Genomic DNA, 19,256 nt, shown 5'->3' with positions numbered 1-19,256 from the left:
TTAGGATCATACAAAATATTTGCTGATCAAATTCCGTCACTAATATGGGGGTACAGAAAATATATTGGCATCTTTCTGCACCATGAGAGCCCATGGTCATTTGTACATAGTGGGAATACATACAGCAATATAACATGTCACCACAAAAAGTACAAACTGTCTCTCTTCCCTTGTCGTCAATGAGACAGCTAAAGAATGTACAAACTGCAGACATGGCCATTTAAATCGTAATAGGGTATGAGAGAGTCATTGAGCATTTGATTCAATAATAGCAGGATGACTCACAGACGCAAGATGTAATCACATTAGGCTACTATGATCAAATGTCAGAGTGATCACTATCTCTGCTTAAAATCTGATCGGAGCTTCTAAAAACTATTTGGATTGTATCGGCTGCCGGAAGTCACTAACACTCTTTTATAAAGTCTGATAAGCCTGTCTGGAACATTCATAAAAATGGCCTTGAGGGAGACATCAAATAATAGTTCCAAAAATTGTAAACCATTAACAATGTTTGAAGGCAAAGCAATCATTAAGCCTTGGATTGAGTAAAATGCATACCAAGGCCTTACTGCTGCGACCAGGGTTTCAGTCAGGCCTGGGCCATTCTCTGATTGTCCTCCCCTCTCCCTCTCTCCTCTGCATTTCCTTTCCCTTTAACCCTTGTGTTATCTTCGGGTCATTGTGACCCTTCAGTCATTGTGACCCACCGTTGTGTTGCGACAACTTTAAGATAAGATAAACCTTTATTCGTCCCACAATGGGGAAATTCACAGTAGTTTGCGCTTTAAGTGTGTCCCTGAGTTATTGTGGTTGAGTCCTGTGTGTGTTCAGCCATCATGGTAAATGGCTGATGCCACCACCGTGTCGAAGAAGGTCTTGAGGAGCGCCCCCTGTACTCCCAACGACTTGAGTCTCCTGAGCAGGTACAGTCTGTTCTGGCTCTTACCTCATACAAAAATAAATTGAAGCATTTTCTTTTAACCGTTGGGCTGTCTCAGACCCCCCACAGCGCGAAGGTTAAAATAAAATGCTTTTTATTTGTTTTTGTATTGGGTAAAGTTGTCGCAACACAACGATGGGTCGTTGTGAACCTTCAGGTCATTGTGACACGAAGGCAGCACAAGGGTTAAATATTGTCTCGATCCCAATAAAGCCAGAATGCCCAAAAGATACGTTCCTGATATAACTGCAATGCTGCAAAGCGGGGTGTAGGGCAGTGCGTCACAACTGGACAGAGCACGCAAAAGTGCGTTCAAAAAAAGAAACTGGTTTATTTACCAACAAAAAAAAGTATTTCAGGAAGCAAACATAAGTTATTTTAGAGCAAAACATAGGCTTCATAAAGATCAAAGCTCCTCTGGCATTGAACTCAGTTTGTGCCAGTTACGCTCCCCCCTGCTTTGTGTGTGTGTCCACTCTTTTGTACTCTCTCTCTCCCACACCTGAGCTCCCGCTTCAATCAGAGGGCTGAGGCATTTACACTGTCTGCGTGGTGCAGTCTGGGAGACGTAGTTCTCCCGTCAACCACCTTGTGGCATGGTAGCCACTCCTGGAGAGAAACATAACGCACCTCTCCCACACGTCCTCTTGTGATGCCAAAATATACATTTATCTATGGACGCCACCTGAAAATGTGTGCTAAAGTGTAAAAACAGATCGCGAAATTCCAAACGGCCTCACAAAGCAATGTCAGCACAAGAACTGTTTGTCTGGAGCTTCATGGAATGGGTTTCCATGGCCTAAGATCACCAGATGCAAAGAAAGCGTTGGCTGTAGTAATGTCCCACCCACCATGTTGTCATTATGCTACAACAACCCAGAGGACTCATGATAGAGTATGATGGCAGCTGGCAAGAAATGTGTATAGGGTGCACGAGGGAGGTAGCTGAACGCACTCCTCGGACTGATCAAGCTTTCATGAGGGTGAGCGATTTTGTCCAAGATGATGGCTAGCAGTTTGGACTGCCTCTCTGGGTTGAGTCCCAGGACCAAGCCTGCCCTACATACCAGCTTTTATGCTGCTTCCAAAGCACACAACTGCATAGAAGATTGCACTCTCTAACACGGATTGTCAGCATATTGCTGCACACATAAAAGCACCTGGCCTTCCTCAATTAGTTGTATGTGGTCTTGCCATTTCCTGTCTGTTGCTGTCTGAATCCATGGAGCTCTGGATCTCCACCACCATCTCCCTGGTCCTTCGCTCGCTAGGCTGCAGGTCATTCAGTGTTAACAGCACTCAACACAGTCCTTAACCATGTCTCCTTGTTCCTCCTGTAACATGTCCCACAATCACAGAACCAAATGAGAATGTATGCAAATGGCATGTCTTCTGAGTTATGATCCTACCACTTGCTGTGACACAAAGTCCAGAAGCCTCACATTCTGTGGACAAGATTATACCAAGATTTGGGTGTATCCAGGTATAAGTGTTTCCTCATTTTATTTGGTTGACGCCGGAAGCTAGATCGAAACAACAGATGATGTGGGAGGCGATGTGGACTAAATCCCCAAAACATTTATCTTAATTGTTAAGACCTAACAAACACACCATTCATCAGCAATTATAGTAAAGGGATTACATGGTAGGAGGACAGAAAGACAACTGTGGAAGGATTACATTTCCTCTAAGGATTATAAATATTTTTTATTCATTTTGTGCACATCAGCCTGACCACACAAATGTTGAAGGCACACGCTGAATGCACACATGTTACGATGGAGTTAATGATAACCATCCCTGTGTGGGTGCAGCTGGATGCCTTTCAAATGTGCACTTAGGTGCTTTTGGCTGTCAAGCAATAAAATGTGACCTACAAGTGCCTTTCGACACTATATAGTATGAATTGTACATTGCATGTACATGTCATGTCTGATGTCGTTTTGTCTTCTCAGACTTCTCAATGCTGATTTTAGCACACATTGCCACAGGGTTATTTAATTGTGATGTGTTGTGGCCAACCTTTTTGAGAAAAAAAGGCAATAATACTGAATAATTGAATAAAAATAAAAGAATTCACACATTAACCTCCCAGTTGATAATTGTTATTTTAAGTTATTTTAATCTTAAATGTAAAGAAAATGAAACAGTTCATTTTAAAATGTTCACTATGGGAGCAATGTTTTACTTCAAGGGTAGTATGTAGTATTTTAAATCCACAAGAGTTCACTTCTAAAAGAGTTTGCTGAGAACCTCGAACGTGTGTGCATTGGCATTATGAAATCAGGAGTACCACGTTCAATTTAGTTAATTCTGTGTAAACCCCACATCTTAAAAGCCAGCCTACCCTCCTATATAACTCCCAATCCGCTGCATGGCAAAAAGACTTTGAATGGAAGATAATACAGGATCGATACAAGTATACAGTTTAAGGTTTGATAATATGACAAAGTAATATGTCCCAAAACAGGTAGTATTCTATGTATACTGCCTGCAGTAATACATACTATGCAAGCTGTAGAATTAGTAGCATGTGCGGCAATGTATTGATGGTAGAAATTACAGTATTACCAATAGATAGTCATTGTGCTGAAGTCATATGCAGAAAACTGCTGGAGCAACAATCACAACTGCTGGATGTAGATGAAAGCCCCCCCTGCATGTGAACACAGTCTGACATCAAAATATTTTGTTTTTGTTTTTTGTCAACCACCTTTATTTGATATCATTTCACCTGACCACCACGCCTTTGCGAGCCAAACTTGTGGTTACGATTACAAAAAAATGCTATATTGTAAAATAAATCATCCTCTTCATCAAATAAACATAGATACAAACTAAGTAAACATAGATAGGTCAAGTGATGGATATGGTATTTAAAATGTTACTACTGGTATGGATATGCACAATGCACGTCAACAACGATGCAGGGGGGGTAAATGGTACCGGTCATTTTCAAGAACATGCCAAGTGGCAAACAATTTAGGGTAAGTCAGAAGCAATTACAGTATGAAGAGATCACAGTGCATGTAAAAATAATAAATAATTGACATAATCATCTATACAAAAACTCCCCACCAACATGATACACATTCTTTTGGCTGCTTATTTAAGAAGTGGACAGAAGAAAAAAAAAAACTAACAACACTGTAGTGCTAGTCATAAACTGTTTAGTTTCCACCATAGTGATTATGGACAGTTAACTGCTCACCACTTAGGTTCACTACATAAAAATGAAAGTGGAATAATATGACACTGCACTGTAGCATTAACAGACTGGCTAAACAGAGACAGTTGCTACTGCATTCGACTCAGTGATTATTGTGTAACAAACCCTGCTACAGACATTGAAAGAGAACAAATGAATCGTTGTGAGGTTTGTAACAATTTCAGGAGTCATAACACTGTTCCCAAGAAAGAAATATTTAGATAAAGAGAACATGTTCTGGAGGATCTTTCTACATTCTGTGTGTGTGTGTGTGTGTGTGTGTCAGCTGGGTGTTTTCTGTGCATCTTAAAAATCCAAGGGCGTGGAAGCTCAACAAGCTGAGAAAAGGAAGTATCTTCAGTGCAAGTGTGCTGTGAAATCAGCCAGTGAGCAGAAGGAGCCCTGGTAGATGAGATGAACCCCATGACACAGCCTGGGGCATGGTGGTAGGGTGGGGGGTGCAATGCGAGTAGAGAGTCGGTTTTGCATGTGTCACAGTCCCCAAACAGAACAGGCACAGACCAGAACTGAAATGTTGAGACCAACGTGCCATCAGCAGGGAGCCAGAAGAAACACTGAAGAAGAGCATTGCCAGTGTGCCCCGGGGTATGGTTGGATGTATGGGGCTTTGACGGATGGGGTGTAAGTTATCTTAATCAAAGAAGGAGCCTGTGCACCCACACCACCGCAAGAGTAGGAAACACAGATGATATTAGGGAGTAGAAATAGAAAACAGAAGCTCGGCATTCACACTAAGGGTCTAGGGGCCTGCTGTAATGTGACAGAGCAGAAGCTTCAGTGAGGTGGTGCGAGTTATTTTCATGTACGTACGTTAACACAGACCATCCTGTCTGAAGTGGGGCTAGAGTAAACGTCATTTCCTTTAATTGTTTGGAATACAATCATTCAATAAAAACAAACACACACAGAAGAAAACTAAAAAGCACATTTGGAAAATTATAATAAATCCAGTGATACACAAGGGCATCCATCTGACATAACAAAAAGTATAAATAGCTACAAATGCAAACATTCAGCACTCGCAGCTTTGCATCCGTGACTGATATTATAGCCATTAAATAGATTACTTGTGGTTCACCCCTTAAGCGGCTTAGAGTAAATAAACCAGTTTCCAAAACAAGTTTCCCTTTAATTTTGGTGATTAGAGTTCAAACTGTTTGTTAGTATGGCATTAAACTATTCACACATCAACAAAACAAAAGAATAAAAAGCATGCATGAAATGGGGTTTGTTCATGACAACTAAATCTCATTCTGGAGCTGTGAATAGCTCTATAAAAAAAAAAAGCAGTCTTGGGTTTAAATGGGGTTAATCACCGCTCAATATGCGCTCAATCTCTTCCAGTCTCTTTAGGGCTGCCGCCCTTTTCTTTTCTATGTCCTTAATCTCTTTTGTGGATTTACTCTTAGTCCGCTTGTCTGCCTGGCTGCCTTCCAGGTGTTCTGATTTATCCTCTCCTGCATCTCTGAGGGTCCCCACAGAAGCGGATTTCCGTGCATTCTTCTCACTCATGGCCCCCTCCCTAGCGTCAGTGGTTCCCCTCCCTTCCTTGTCCTCTTCCTGCTCCACCTTTTGTCGGGCCTCCAGCTCTTCCTTTGCTGGTACGGTGGCGCCCTCTGCGGGGCTAAGTGGATGCCCCGCTGCGCTCAAAGCCGCCATCTTGTTGCGCACGATGCTCAGGTGCCGGCGCACGTACTCCTCGTGAGGCGCCATGGCAAGAGTCTCCTCCAGGCAGCGCTCGGCACGGGCCAGGTCGCGCTCCTCAAAGAAGACCACGCACAGATTGTGCTTGCCTTGAACATTGGTGGGGTCCATGCGCAGGATGTGCTCGAAGCATGCCTTGGCACCCCCGGTGTCCTTCTTGTGGTTCATCAGGATGTCTCCTTTGAGGATCAGGCCTTTGACGTGCTCGGGGTGGTGACGCAGTAGCTCGTCGAGCACAGGCAGCGCCTCCAGCTCCCGCTTGGCCTGCGAGTACAGCAGCGCCAGGTTGAAGAGCGCGCTGCGGAATCCCGTTTGCAGCCGTATGGCCTTGCGCATCCAGCGCTCGGCCTCCGTGTTCTCGTTGGCATCCATGGCGAGCATGCCAAGGTTGAAGTAGCCATTGGCGTCGTCTGGTTCCTCTTCCACGTACATGAGGAAACGGCGGTTGGCCTCCGGACGAAGCCTGGGCTCACCTGCAGCACAGGCAAGGTTTTATCCTAAAACTAAAACTAAGAATCAAGTTGTGCCTTAACCATATGGATGAGTTTTTGCAATTATCGTGAATAAAGAGGCGTGGGCACTAAGAGACGGTGAGGCGCAGTTACCCAGAGGCACAAAAAAAGCTTGATTTATCGTTTTGAAAAACGTAACGACAGGTTGTCTGCAGTAGGCGTACAAAAGCCTTATATAGGGTATGTCATTCTGTAAAACTCGTCAATAAATAAAGCAACGAAACAAACCTTCTGAACTTGACATAACCTATATTAAGATTGATAATATAAAAAATGGGGAGTGTGCAATTACAGTGCTAACACATGATTGACGAGCCACATAGAGTTGAGAGAGACCTAAGTCAACAATCGCACTTAATCGCACAGGAGGTACGCCTTACCTAATAAATAAGGTTCTTACAATTCAGGTGAAGCGTGGAACATTTGGGGGAGTGCTAATAGGCTAAGGTTGAAATGGAGGGGAGGGGGGGGGGGTTATCTGGTTTTAGAGAATAGCAGCTGGTGAAAAAAGAGCTTTGGTCAACACACCTACGAGAGAGGCAGCATCAGGACAGTGAACTTTGTTGAGAAAACATCTCTGCCAAGAAAAAAAACATAGTGCTGCCTGTCTACAACTGTTGGGGAGTCTTCTTCCAAGAAACCACACCCTACTCAGATAACCACTTTCTTAAGTTTTTGAGTGATGACTAAGCAATTGGGCAGGCAATGACCTGAAATCATATTTTTCTCGCTAATCCCTTCACCTCAGCACATTAAGACCTGGGATTAGGTTTCATTGTGACAATATCAATAAAATGTCACCCTGAATTTAACTGAATATCCAAACAAATTTCAAAATGACTTTGCGTCAATCCTTCTGTAAAACCCAGGATTTGTGGTTTATGCCAACTCACCAGACTCTTGCATGAGCAAGGCAGAGTTAAATAGGGCCAGCTTGTGACGAGAGTTAAGCTCTAGCGCGTGGTTGAAGTTCTTCAGTGCCTCCGATGGTTCCTTCATCTCAATGTTGACGATTGCCAAGTTGTACCACAGGTCCGCGTTAGTGTGGTCCAGCTCCAGGGCTCTGAGGTAGGCCTCCCTCGCCTCCGTAGGCTTGTTCATCTTCAGAAGCAGCTCCCCTCTATGTTCAGAAAGATGCCAAAGAGGGTCAAACAGAGAAATATATCAGATGCTATGGATCTGGAGGGGAAAAAAACCGCCTTGTCAAGTGTGGTCTTATAATTGCAAAAATACAGTAAAAAAGGTACAAAACTGCAGAACCATAGTGTGAATTTATGATGTATTCAACCGAGGTACTCTACCGTTACCATAAAAATAAAAAAAAAGACACAAACTCATTTTTTTAAGTCATTATAAAGTCAAACCAGTATCACACGGTGCATCTGTGGCATTCATGCCTCACGACATTCGAATGAGGAAGTCGATGCTGTGAACATCAACACCTTGCCTATGATAAGGTCAAATAGGAGCAACAATGTTTTTTCACAATACGAGGTTGGGTTGTGTTGAAAGTGGCACATTCCTCATGCTCTGTGTACACAAGACATCAGCCAGAAGTAATTCTGCTTTCCCAGCTGGGGTGAACAACGGTTAAACCACTGAACAAAGGTGTCATAATTTCAGAGAAACACTAAAGAATAAAACAAAATACTTGATAATCCCTTTTTTAGAATAATTATTAAAAAAATATATATAATTGAAAAAAGTTATAATTGTATGATATCAAACGATTATTGCTCATACTACTGAAAGTTAATCAGGTAAAACATTCATGGATTGTGATGTAGGTTGTTGTTTTTTTCAAGGTTATAAGGAAACTGTACTGACTTGCTGAGGTGGTTTGCTCGCAATACCTATGAAACAATTCCGATGAAATGTAAGGTTATGTAGGGATAAAAAAAAATCTAGGCTAGATAGTTAGACTACACAACCTGCACATTATGTACCAATTGTGTGCCTTTAAAGATGCTTTTAATCAGACACATCCAGGATCTTAGATTCACAAACTGAAAATGTGAAATATGTAGAAAAAAATGATGCAGTGTGCCTTGCCTGCTGATGTAGGCTTGTTTAAAGTCAGGCCTCATGCTGATGGCCTGTCGATAGAGTTGGTCAGCCTCTTCCAGGCGTGAGTCATTAGTCCGGATCAGATTGGCCAGGTTGATGTACACGTTCAGGTGGTTGGGCGCCACCCGCGTGGCATACTTCTTTCCTGGAATAATCTGTCAAGGCAAATAAGGGTCTGTTTTTGATAGCAACATGTGATACAACTCTATTCACTTTTCATATGACACTAATGAATAAAAATCTCTCTCTCTCTCTCTCAAAGGTGGTTGACTAAACTCTGGAGACTTATATCCAACTACAACCGGCTTGGGAGCCCTCACTGCAGTGAACACTTAAGTACGATTATTGAGACATGCAGTCTTGCACACATACACAAGCAAGGCACTGTCTGTTTGATGTTATTTTTACATGAACATTTATATGATGCATTCATTTGCTAACCGCAAAGTCTTTAAATCTGAAGTCTCAGTCCTTAGACTATGTCATCAAATAGTTTACCTCATTTTTGTGTTCAAGTGACCTTTGACTAATTGCATAGCAGTAGGTACACAAGGGCTTGTTGGGACATGGTATAGGGAATTTTCTAGGATTAGCCCTAAATCTTATGTTTTCTTGAATTGATGAATGAGGGTATGCATCAAATAGTCCTCCTAGCGACCTTGATTGTTTCAGAGGTGACGGTTGTGGCTGTTGCACCACACCACTCAGGATTATAGAGACTATTCAGGGATATCAATACATTTAAGATACACAAGAGGGTTAAAAACACTAGGTTAAATTGTCAAAACGTAATTTGCTGTGGTAATCAATAATCTGTCAACTGTGGAGATTAAACAAGTTAAATGCAACTGACACTTTGGTCTTAAAGCAGGCCCCAAGCACAATGAACAATATGCACACTGTTTCTCTGACGCTAGAAGCAGCCATCTATCAAGACTTTCAAAGGAGGACAGGGTATTCTGCAGTCCTCCTTGAGAACAGCAAACACAACACAGATATTTCATTTAAATGCGTGCACGTGTGTGTGGTCTTGTCACATACCTGTGGCATGAGGGATTTGGCAACAAGGTAGGCGTCTTCAGCTTCTTTTGATTTGTTTAGGTTCTTGTATGTCCTTCCGACATTCATATGAGCCCCAATGTCATCTGTGAGGACATGCCATGGGGAACAAAGGTTAGAAAAAGAAGCCCTTACCCAGAACAGACATGTTTCCTGCTGTCAAGCCAGGATAAAAAGTACAGGGTCAGGTCGAGGTTAGACACCAGATCTGATCTATGGAACTGTTTAGGAAACAACCAAAAGGCATAACCAATTTACATATCGGAATTGAATAAGCCATCAGTACTGCAAACTAATAACACACACACACACAAAATACATATTTACATAAAAAAACGAAATAAAAATGTAAACAGTTGCCTGCGGGAACCTGTGACCTACAGTTAAATGTTAGAAACTATTGATGTTATGAAAAGCAAAATGGACAACTAAAGATAAGTGAACCAGGAAATCCTTGTCCGTTAATGTGTTTACAGAGTTAATCTTGGAAAAACACCACTTGAGTGGTGAACCAGAAAGACATTTTGAGAATATATTGAGTCCGTTACCAGGACAGGTTTTATGTCTAACAAGTCGCAATCCTGCCTCCCTGCCCAAATTATATTGTCAACACACTACCTACTCAAACTATTAAAATAAACTTCATACAGGTCCTTAAAACCTATTGCTTCACAGACTATACATTTGAATTGTATCTCTTATTCAGTCCTATTACATGAACCATACAATGTTGAGAAGCCACTGTTCTGGGCCACTGTTTCTCCACTTGCTTCTTGTGATACAGTCTGAACTGTGTAGGAGCTCAGAGAGAAAGACTAAAGTCTGTAACATCGTCATTAAAGTCCTCTTCATACACTGTCCTCGTCTCTCAATTCAGGAAATACAACGCTGAGAGTAATATAACTTGGAGACATCACAATCTAAGAGGGTGCAGAGATCCAATTAAATGGCCAAATGGATACTTGAACAGTATTTACTCTTTACATACATTTTCTTTCTCAGTCAGAACAGAGACCAACACCGCTCACCCCACATTCTCCACACAGTGCTGATGCTGTTGAATGTCAGCCCAGTTAATTATCATTGTTCCCTTTTATTACTTGGCTAATCCCTATATTTTTTCTGTTCTTTTTTCAGATGAACTGATTTGATTTGTCCTTTTCACACGCCTAAAATGGGAACTATGGAACATCAAGGCCAGTAATAATATAAATGAGACTTGAAGAACAACAATGAGATGACTACACATACCTTCCCTGTGATTGTTGCGATCTTATCAAAAACTGGTTTTTGATAGCAAGTTCAGCCAAAATAACAGAACACAATTTGAGGCACTGAAGTATCACCTTTGAGACGGTGAAGTCATCCTGTATCAACCACCGCTTAAGATATCCAAGTTCTAAGGTTTGCTTTGAGGCAGATGATAATGATAAATCCATTATTACTTTCTTACCTGGCTGGACCCGAGTAGCCTGAAGGAAAAATCTCAAGGCTTTCTCATAACTGTTTTGATTTTCCAGAGCATGGCCAACATTGTTCCATAACTTGGCATTATTCTTGTTGACCTGAGGGAGGGGCGAGAGGAAGCAAACCTAAGATCAAGATACTTTTTTTGCTAAATATCTGCAATCACATAAAAACCACACAGATTGATCTGTCTCAGGTTGACGACAAAGATGAATTATCCGGCTACCGAGTGAGTACAAAAATATTTATGGGAGTAATTTGGAAAACATTGCTCTGGGAGGTGAGCAAATATAAATTGAAAGTTGTGTAGCTGTTCATGTCCAGAAAAGACCTACACCTACTTTGAGTGCAGATGTAAACAGCGTGTACTCAGTCTCCCAGTCCCAGTTCCTGTTGAATGTTTTGACCGCATGCGTTGCAAGAAGCACGCCTATCATCAACCACGAGATCCTCTTCATGTATCTGTGAAATCAATAGACATGTTGCACATACAGTTAACAATAGAAGACAACACCTAATATTGTCTGTTTTGGTAGATATTGTCTGTATTGGTAAAATTGTACAATAACTTTCACATTAACCTAGCCTAACATTATCTGATACCCCTCAAAAATAAATAAATGAGCGTGGCCTGCTAAAGTATTTTATAAGGGCTTTGAACTTTCTGTATTAATCAAAACGGAAGTGTATTGGCCTTGTACTCACCCTTTATTGGAGACAATCCTAAATCCATGTGCCACAAGCACACAGAATCCCATGCTGGGAACATAGAGTACCCTCTCTGCCACTACAAAGCCCACAGGGAAGAAGAGGTTGGATGCAGGGATGAAAGGAAGCACAATCAAAGAAAGGGCCTGTGGAGGGGGGGAAACGAGGATTAAACTAAATTGAATTAACATAGCCATTCTTTTTTGCTACATAAACTAAATATGTCAGTAGGATAACAGAAAGAATACTGTTGTCGGTGTCTGTTTTTAAAAAGATTTAATAAAAAAAAACAGAATTCTGATGTACTGAACATCGAACGCTGAACAGAGAGGTGTGCAGTATGTAGTCCAACAAAATGTTCCGCTTCGAAATCGGTGTTGACTTTTGACTGTGCCAAATTGGCATTGTGATGTGTGAAAGGCATAGTCACACCCGGGAGGCCAAACTTGTGGTCAAGAGGTAATTATGTTCAAAAACTGATGTACTGTGCTCCTAAAAATCAGTCATCTGTAAATGCTGTACAAGTATACAAAATATTGTTCATCTGAATAGACCAATACAACCCGCATTAATACAAAACATCCAAAAAAAGTAAATATTATCGCTATTTCAACATAAATACCTCTCCAACCACAGGTGCACGTGACCTGACATGGAAAACAAGACGCGCACATATGTAACTCCAAAAGTTTCAAATGATTGTTTATCAACATCAATTCCTGAAAATGTCCATGTAAAGATCCTAAGGATTTCTTTTGCATAACATTCCCATATTTGTGCTAATCTGCTAGCACATGTCCTTGGACCCTAACTTCTCAGCCCCTATTTTGTTTAGACAGTGCACACGCTCAGGCTCACACTCCAAGGTTAGGATTTTCCATGGACTTCAGCAACTACACAACTTTCCAGGATATTAGTCTGTTTCCTTTATGTCACTTTGATCCAGCCAAGTTACAGAGTAGCAATGTCGTCACTGTCTGTCAGAGATTCAAGGGTGATTTTGGTTGCACACACTGTCCTCTGATGACTTTCGTGTTGGCTGAACCTAATTACACTTTGCAAATAACATTTTCTTGTAACCAACTGTTATAAATTGAGTGTTCCTGTACCAGTCTCCTGTAGTCATGATTGTTTGGCTAGATGTCTGTGTTGTGACGTTGATGTGAATCATCAGTCTTTATTGTGTATTCTTGAATTCTTCAACTTGATACATAAAAAGCTCCAGCTCCTCTAACATAATTTAGAGAAAACACTTAAAGGGTGAGAACAAGATGGTCTCATAAGATACAAATCAATCCTTCACTGCCATAAATTCACGACTAGGCAACTGTTAACCTCATAATTTCACATCACAGGGATTGCTTTTGGCGATGGCTTCTGAGGATTGTCGGCGATGGGGTGTGTTTTATGGATCTTTTGACCACTAAAACAAGATACAGGGCCGAAAGAACGCAATACTTTATTATCAATTCATGTTTTTGGTCCATTTTCATCGCTTGGAAACATCCATGATCCAAAGTCAACCTTACTGGGAGTCTGAAAACACTGCTACCACACACGCTACCACACACACACAAGGATGAACAATTAAACTACACTGGAGCATGGTCTGAACAAAAAGGACAGTTTTTAAGAGACTACCTCCAGCAGGTGTTTGTAAAAGGTTACCAAATAAAAAGAGTAAAAATAAAAAGGTAAGTGAACAAGTCATGTGGTGCAACCTCAGCATTTCTTTAAGCCCCGGACTGAACTATCCAGATAATGATATCTGTCAAATCCTTGTTGTCCAACACAGACAAGTTCAATTAGCATATAGTAGGTCATCATCTATTCATAGTCACTGCAGCTAATATGGATTATTCACATTTATAAATAATTTTACTTTCTTGAGAGAATTTTGACCAAAAATTGATGGGTGTTTTTATACTTGGTTCATTTCAATTTACATTTATTCATTTAGCCGACACTTTTCTATAAGCTCCTGGGTGAACTCCTCCAACATTTTTGTGGACATGAGAAATCTCCAAATAAACTTGCATACCTTTTTTTGGGTTTGCCGTATGATTTACTTGTCCTACGCATTTACTGATAATTTAAGAGCATCAAGTCATGCAGTTAAGACATAATAAATGTCCCTGGTTCTTCTTTCACCAATAGCAACCAAAACAGTCTACATACAAACAGGCCAACACTTCTCCAGGTCTGCTGAAAAATCACATGATCAAGTTAGACTATATTTTTAACTATCAACCGATTGTCACAACCTATTTTGTCACGTGCCCCTTCATACAATACTCACCTATTGTCAAAGTGAACAAACTCCAAACAGTGTTTCCTTTCGAAAGCATTTCGCTTTTTGGGGGAAGGATTTTAAAAAAGAAGTTGTAATAAAATAAGACTGTCACGGCCTATGCAATTTCATATCCTCATAGAACCTGTTCAACAGAACTTCAGGTCATTTTTTCACTACTGTTGATTTGTAGTTGTTCTCCCTCACTGTCCGCAAGGTTAAAAGCAACAGTGTGAGGAAGTTCACTCACCCCCTTTTGAAAGTCATGGGACTGTTGCACAAGACTTGGGGGATTGAGTACCCCTGTTTCTCTAAGGGAAGACAGAGAATAGAGTGTATGCCGGCGTTCACACTGAACTTTCAATGGCATTAAATCTGCAAAAGGGGGTCATTCAAAGGAGAACATTATTCGTACTGATCTAGGAACGAGAAAGAGGCTATCTGTTGAGTAAGACAACAACACTTATATTGGTGGGTCAGGCATAAAAAATAAAAAATAAAAAAATACTTGCAATGCGAGGACAAATATTGACTTTGTAAACATTCGAGAAATGTGTTAAAGCTGTGGCATCAAAAGAGAAACGTGGTACCAAGATGCATTGTACAACAAATCTACCGTCCATCTAAAACGTCCCAATAACCTTTCCAGATGATTTGGATGCACACTTGGAATAAGGAATAACACGAGAGTAGCTGCCAGGATTAAGGAAAAAAAACGACTTCAACATGAAGGTTGCACCTTCAACATTACGCTACTTAAGACTAAGCAAACGTCGTTGACTATAAAACAAACAAGAGCGCAGACGGCGCAGCAGACATCACAAAGTTCAATATACCCGTACAGGAATCTACTTTAAACCGTCATCTGAACATCTAAATATCAGAAGGAAGATTTAGGAAGAGTAATCCTTTTAGAGCCAAAGAGAAGACAAGAACTTGTCCACTGATCCGTAGCCCTCCCTTTTCCCTTACCATGATGACAGTCTTGGAGGAGCTGTGGCTGTAACGCAGGCTGTGGTAGGCCAGCAGACCCAGGAGGATGTAGAACGCCAGGGTGGCCATGTTCCGCAGGTCCAGGGGTGACTCCACCAGTGGGATGGTGCCCATGGTCCAGTCACAGCAGAGCTCAGAGGGGTTGAGCAACAACCATGCATTGACGGGCAGCAAGTAGTTGAAGGTTAGCTGCCTGGTAGGCGCAGGACTGACGGCTGCAGGGTTATCAAACCTGGAGGCAGGAGAAGAGGATGAGTGGAAATGTGATGTGTGGGTGTATCAAGCATAAGAATGGTAGGAATATAAAAATGCAATATAGTATAAAGACCCTTGATCTCTGTACATCTCTTATAGTGTTTCATTAGAAAATGAGGGGATGAGGAAGAGGGTTATTTTGAGATGCTTAATTTGTATCAAGCTGGTGTTTTGGTTGTTTGGGCCATGGGAAAATACCTCTTGTGGATGTGGCTGGCTTCATTGCCAATGTGCTTTCTAATCAGTTGTCACAGTATGGCTAGGAGGACTACCACATTGACTTCCTTTGGCAAAACTATTGAGTTCAAATTTGTAACAACTCGCATGCAATAAAAATGTAGTGTGGTGCATTGTGTGGTTAATCATTATTATGTCTAGCTTGCTATGCTTCCTGTTGTTCTGATAACACAAAATGATGTGATACAATCTGGAGACAGGCAGCGGATTACAGGGAAAAGATTAAAATAAGAGGAAATCTTTAGGAATGTTATCTTCGTCATGAAATGCCATCAACTTAAATCTGCGCACATTCCTTAAAAGAACACTGATACTCTCCCATGAAACACCAGAAAAAAATTTGGTTTGGAGGACGACTTGGGTACTACTTGCATTTAGGTTTTCACCTAGAGTCTGAAAAACATGTTTTATACCATTAGTTGCAGTCCAAAAGAAACCCATTGTGAAATGTCACTTATAGCTATAGCCTATAAGTGAAATGTTTGTGTTGCATAAGACCTCCCACATTCTTCAATAGGCAGTGGTGACTGCCTTAGCACATTCACATGGGAAAAGTAATCTACAGTAGCCTATGGCAACAGCTCAGCATTCACTCCATTTTGGCATCGTCACAGAATAAATCCGTTTTTTTATCTCAGGCATTAGGGCATGACTATAACCAAAAAAAGTTGTTCAACTCTTTTTAAAATATTCCAAGTTGCCTTAGGACAGACAAAAAAACAACATAAACAAATCAAGTCAGGACATACTGGAACAGGCCTTTTTGAATTTCATTTGTAACCCACGCTCTATTAAATAGGACAGACTGGTGTAAGGTTCAGGTGTAGAAAGGATCAAGACCATGTGAAGCCTGGGTCACGGGTCATTCCAGAGCCTTGTTGAATTGCCTAGCACCCCTGGTGCTGAGATAACTCCCTTTTACAGGTCGAGGACAACCAGCTTAGGAGCATCGAAGGGAATGCGAAGGAGCACAGATAGTAGATCCGGTTGTGTCATTTTGTAAGTGAGCAGGATGTTTTGATATTCAACTCATTAAAAGGTCAGGGAGCTACCAGAGATTGATGATGCTACGGGTGATGTACTCAGGGTTTGTGTATGTTTGTTTTTTTTACAGCTAATTTCCCACTGTTGTAGCCTGTAGGTAGCCTGATTGTTTTCCGTGTATTGTATTTGTGCTGTCACCCACCTGGTAAAAACAGGGAGCTGTGATTGGATGACCTGGACACGGATGATAACCAGCAGTAACGTGCTGATAATGAGAATGATAAGCTTGAGGAGTGTCTGCAGGACTGCATAGGGGAAACCATCTTTCCCCCGAAGTACCTGTAGTAGAGTGTCTACAAGTATGGGCAGAGTGAACTGAAAGAGCATGAGAACAGAATAGAATAGAGAGGGGAGGGGGGGGGCAGAATAATGGAGAGAACATAAACGGTGTGAGCTGTCTGAAAATGTATCTTTCATTTCACAGATGTTTACTTGTGACAATGATAAATAATTCCTGATCATGACTTGAACTCATGTCCTTGCATGGAAAGAAACAGAGAGGAACACATTTCCATAATAGAGGAACAAGTCCAACAGCTAATTTCCTTCGTCCATTTTATTTTTAATAAAATTATGCTACATTAGGGCTACATTCACCCTATGCTCATATTGACAGTAAGCAAGAATACAGGTCTTACCCCTTGTGCAACAAACACCTCGTGGACACAGCAGATGCCAATAACAGTGATACCCTGCTCTTTACAAAGTGTGGCTGCAGCCACCAGGACCACAGTCAGAGCAATAGGGGTCCAAACTGAAGAGAGGCAGAGAGGAAAAAGAGTGAGTGAATTGCTTTGCCCCAAAGGATCATCTCAAAGCAGTGTGTGGTGTGCTTTGTAGTGTATACGTAAACTATGATAGCACGGTAGTTTAGCTGTGCATGTTTCGGCTCCACAGTACAGTAATCACCGAAGCCTAATTTTGAGCCAGGAAAAACCCTATACATTATAGTGCATTTCATTCAATTATATTAATATGAATAAAATAGGCATTATTTAGGGTCCCATGGCATGAAAATGTCACTTTATGAGGTTACTTGACATTAATATGAGTTCCCCTAGCCTGACTTTGGTCCCCCAGTGGCAAAAAAATTGATAGGTGTAAACCAAGCCCTGGGTATTCTTCTCCGCCTTTGAGAAAATGAAAGCTCAAATGCTCCAATCTGGAAAATCTTCCCCTTATGTCGTCATAAGGGGAAAGGTTACCTCCCCTTTCTCTGCTTTGCCCGCACAGAGAATTTGGCCCACCAATGAGAAAATGAGCTACGACCGTGTGAGCGCGATATAGTTTTTTCCTCGAGAGACATCATGGCTTGCAAAGCTTACAAAGCTGAATTTTGGGAAAGAGACTTCAGATACAGTATTAGGGGACCTCTAAGGCCTATATAAAAGCATCCAAAAACAGCATGCCATGGGACCTTTAAACTACAATGTTATCATAACTTGGCATCGGGTCACACTGTCCCTCCACGCCACCCTACATCTACCTCCTGCCACCCCCTTATCATCCAAAGAGGTGATAAGGGGGTGATAAGTGGTGATACATCCGATTTCTCAACACAGCAGCCTGCCCCCACACATACCCTGGAACAGGTTTTTTTCCAGGAACTGAGACGACTGGTTTGAATATGAGAAGGCTGTTGACATTAAACTTGTTTCTCACGAGGGGTGTCACGAAGGACACTGGCACGAGGAAGAAGGTTGGAGGAAAATGTAACATGTTTAGTCATGCGCTTCATTACCCATTTCTTGTTCCTGGTCACAATTGAATGAGTTCAAGAATATTAGACTTACCAATCGAATGGTCTGCACCTTTGGACCTGGTGTAGGCCAAGAAAGCAGCCAACAAGAAGATTGAAGACAGAAGCTCTGCTCTGCCGACCACACCTGTAACCTGTAAAATGCTAAATGACTAAAAATGACTAAATGTAATCTGTCAATCAATCATTGAATGGATAAGAACAAATAAATAGCTATGTTTTATAGGTATCGAAAACAATATATTCATATTCACAATATAAAATATATATATATTCAATTTATCCATGGCCTTATACACCGATACAGTTGTGAAAATCATGTGTTTAATCAAACACATAAATCCTTTCTAAGCCGTAAAACAAAACAAAAAAATTGGGGATGAATACTGTTACAGTACAAGTGTGAAATATGACTGCCACCCTATGGAGGGACATGTAACTGCATAAGATTTGTTTTACCAGAACAGGTTGTCTGGTCAATATTGAAGTGTAGCCTATTTAGCCTTTAAGACGGTCAGAATGGTCACAATATACAACTTACTCTACACTGTAGACAGTTTTGACTGTCACTTAACCCATTTAGGCCGACCTCTACCACCAGTTCTTACAGTGTCATCTTATTGAAAAATACTATTATTGTTTCTGAATGACTGCATTATAGGAGATAACTGCACCATGGACTAATATGGAAGTCAAACCACAAAGAGCTTACCAGAGTACTTTATATGTTAACTGTATGTTTGTGTTCTTGCAACATGTAAAAAAATGGTATGGACGGTAGAGGCATAAACTATTTTCCACATCCACATTCAGACAGACACACAGACTCCCTTGAGACACTGTGTAATAAGACGGCCGTACGAAGGCACAAGGGGTCTTTGTCAATGTTGATCATGAAGGGACCTTCAGTGTGCACTAAATCAAATGAAAAACAAATGATCCATTGAGAGTGAGATTCCAGACAGAGATAAAGCAAAAGGGCATCAGCT

General features: G+C 41.2%; 1 protein-coding gene across 1 annotated transcript in view; it reads right to left on the bottom strand.

Moving 5' to 3' along the window:
• Positions 1-5,014: 5,014 nt before the first annotated feature.
• tmtc3 (transmembrane O-mannosyltransferase targeting cadherins 3) overlaps positions 5,015-19,256 on the bottom strand; it is a 30,146-nt gene continuing 15,904 nt past the window's right edge. Inside the window, exons 4-14 of the mRNA XM_062461332.1 lie at positions 18,302-18,401; positions 17,147-17,262; positions 16,651-16,823; positions 14,952-15,204; positions 11,687-11,835; positions 11,323-11,443; positions 10,968-11,079; positions 9,497-9,600; positions 8,441-8,610; positions 7,282-7,508; positions 5,015-6,349 (exon numbers count right to left, since the gene is read on the bottom strand). Coding sequence (XP_062317316.1) covers positions 5,481-6,349; positions 7,282-7,508; positions 8,441-8,610; positions 9,497-9,600; positions 10,968-11,079; positions 11,323-11,443; positions 11,687-11,835; positions 14,952-15,204; positions 16,651-16,823; positions 17,147-17,262; positions 18,302-18,401 — 2,394 coding nt within the window. The 3' untranslated portion in view covers positions 5,015-5,480. The remainder of the gene's footprint in view (positions 6,350-7,281; positions 7,509-8,440; positions 8,611-9,496; positions 9,601-10,967; positions 11,080-11,322; positions 11,444-11,686; positions 11,836-14,951; positions 15,205-16,650; positions 16,824-17,146; positions 17,263-18,301; positions 18,402-19,256) is intronic.

This window comes from Osmerus eperlanus, chromosome 5 (genome assembly GCF_963692335.1).
Source record: "Osmerus eperlanus chromosome 5, fOsmEpe2.1, whole genome shotgun sequence".
NCBI lineage: Eukaryota > Metazoa > Chordata > Actinopteri > Osmeriformes > Osmeridae > Osmerus > Osmerus eperlanus.
The sequence above is the reverse complement of the archived record's forward strand: the minus strand, read 5'-3'. Positions and strand labels throughout refer to the sequence as shown.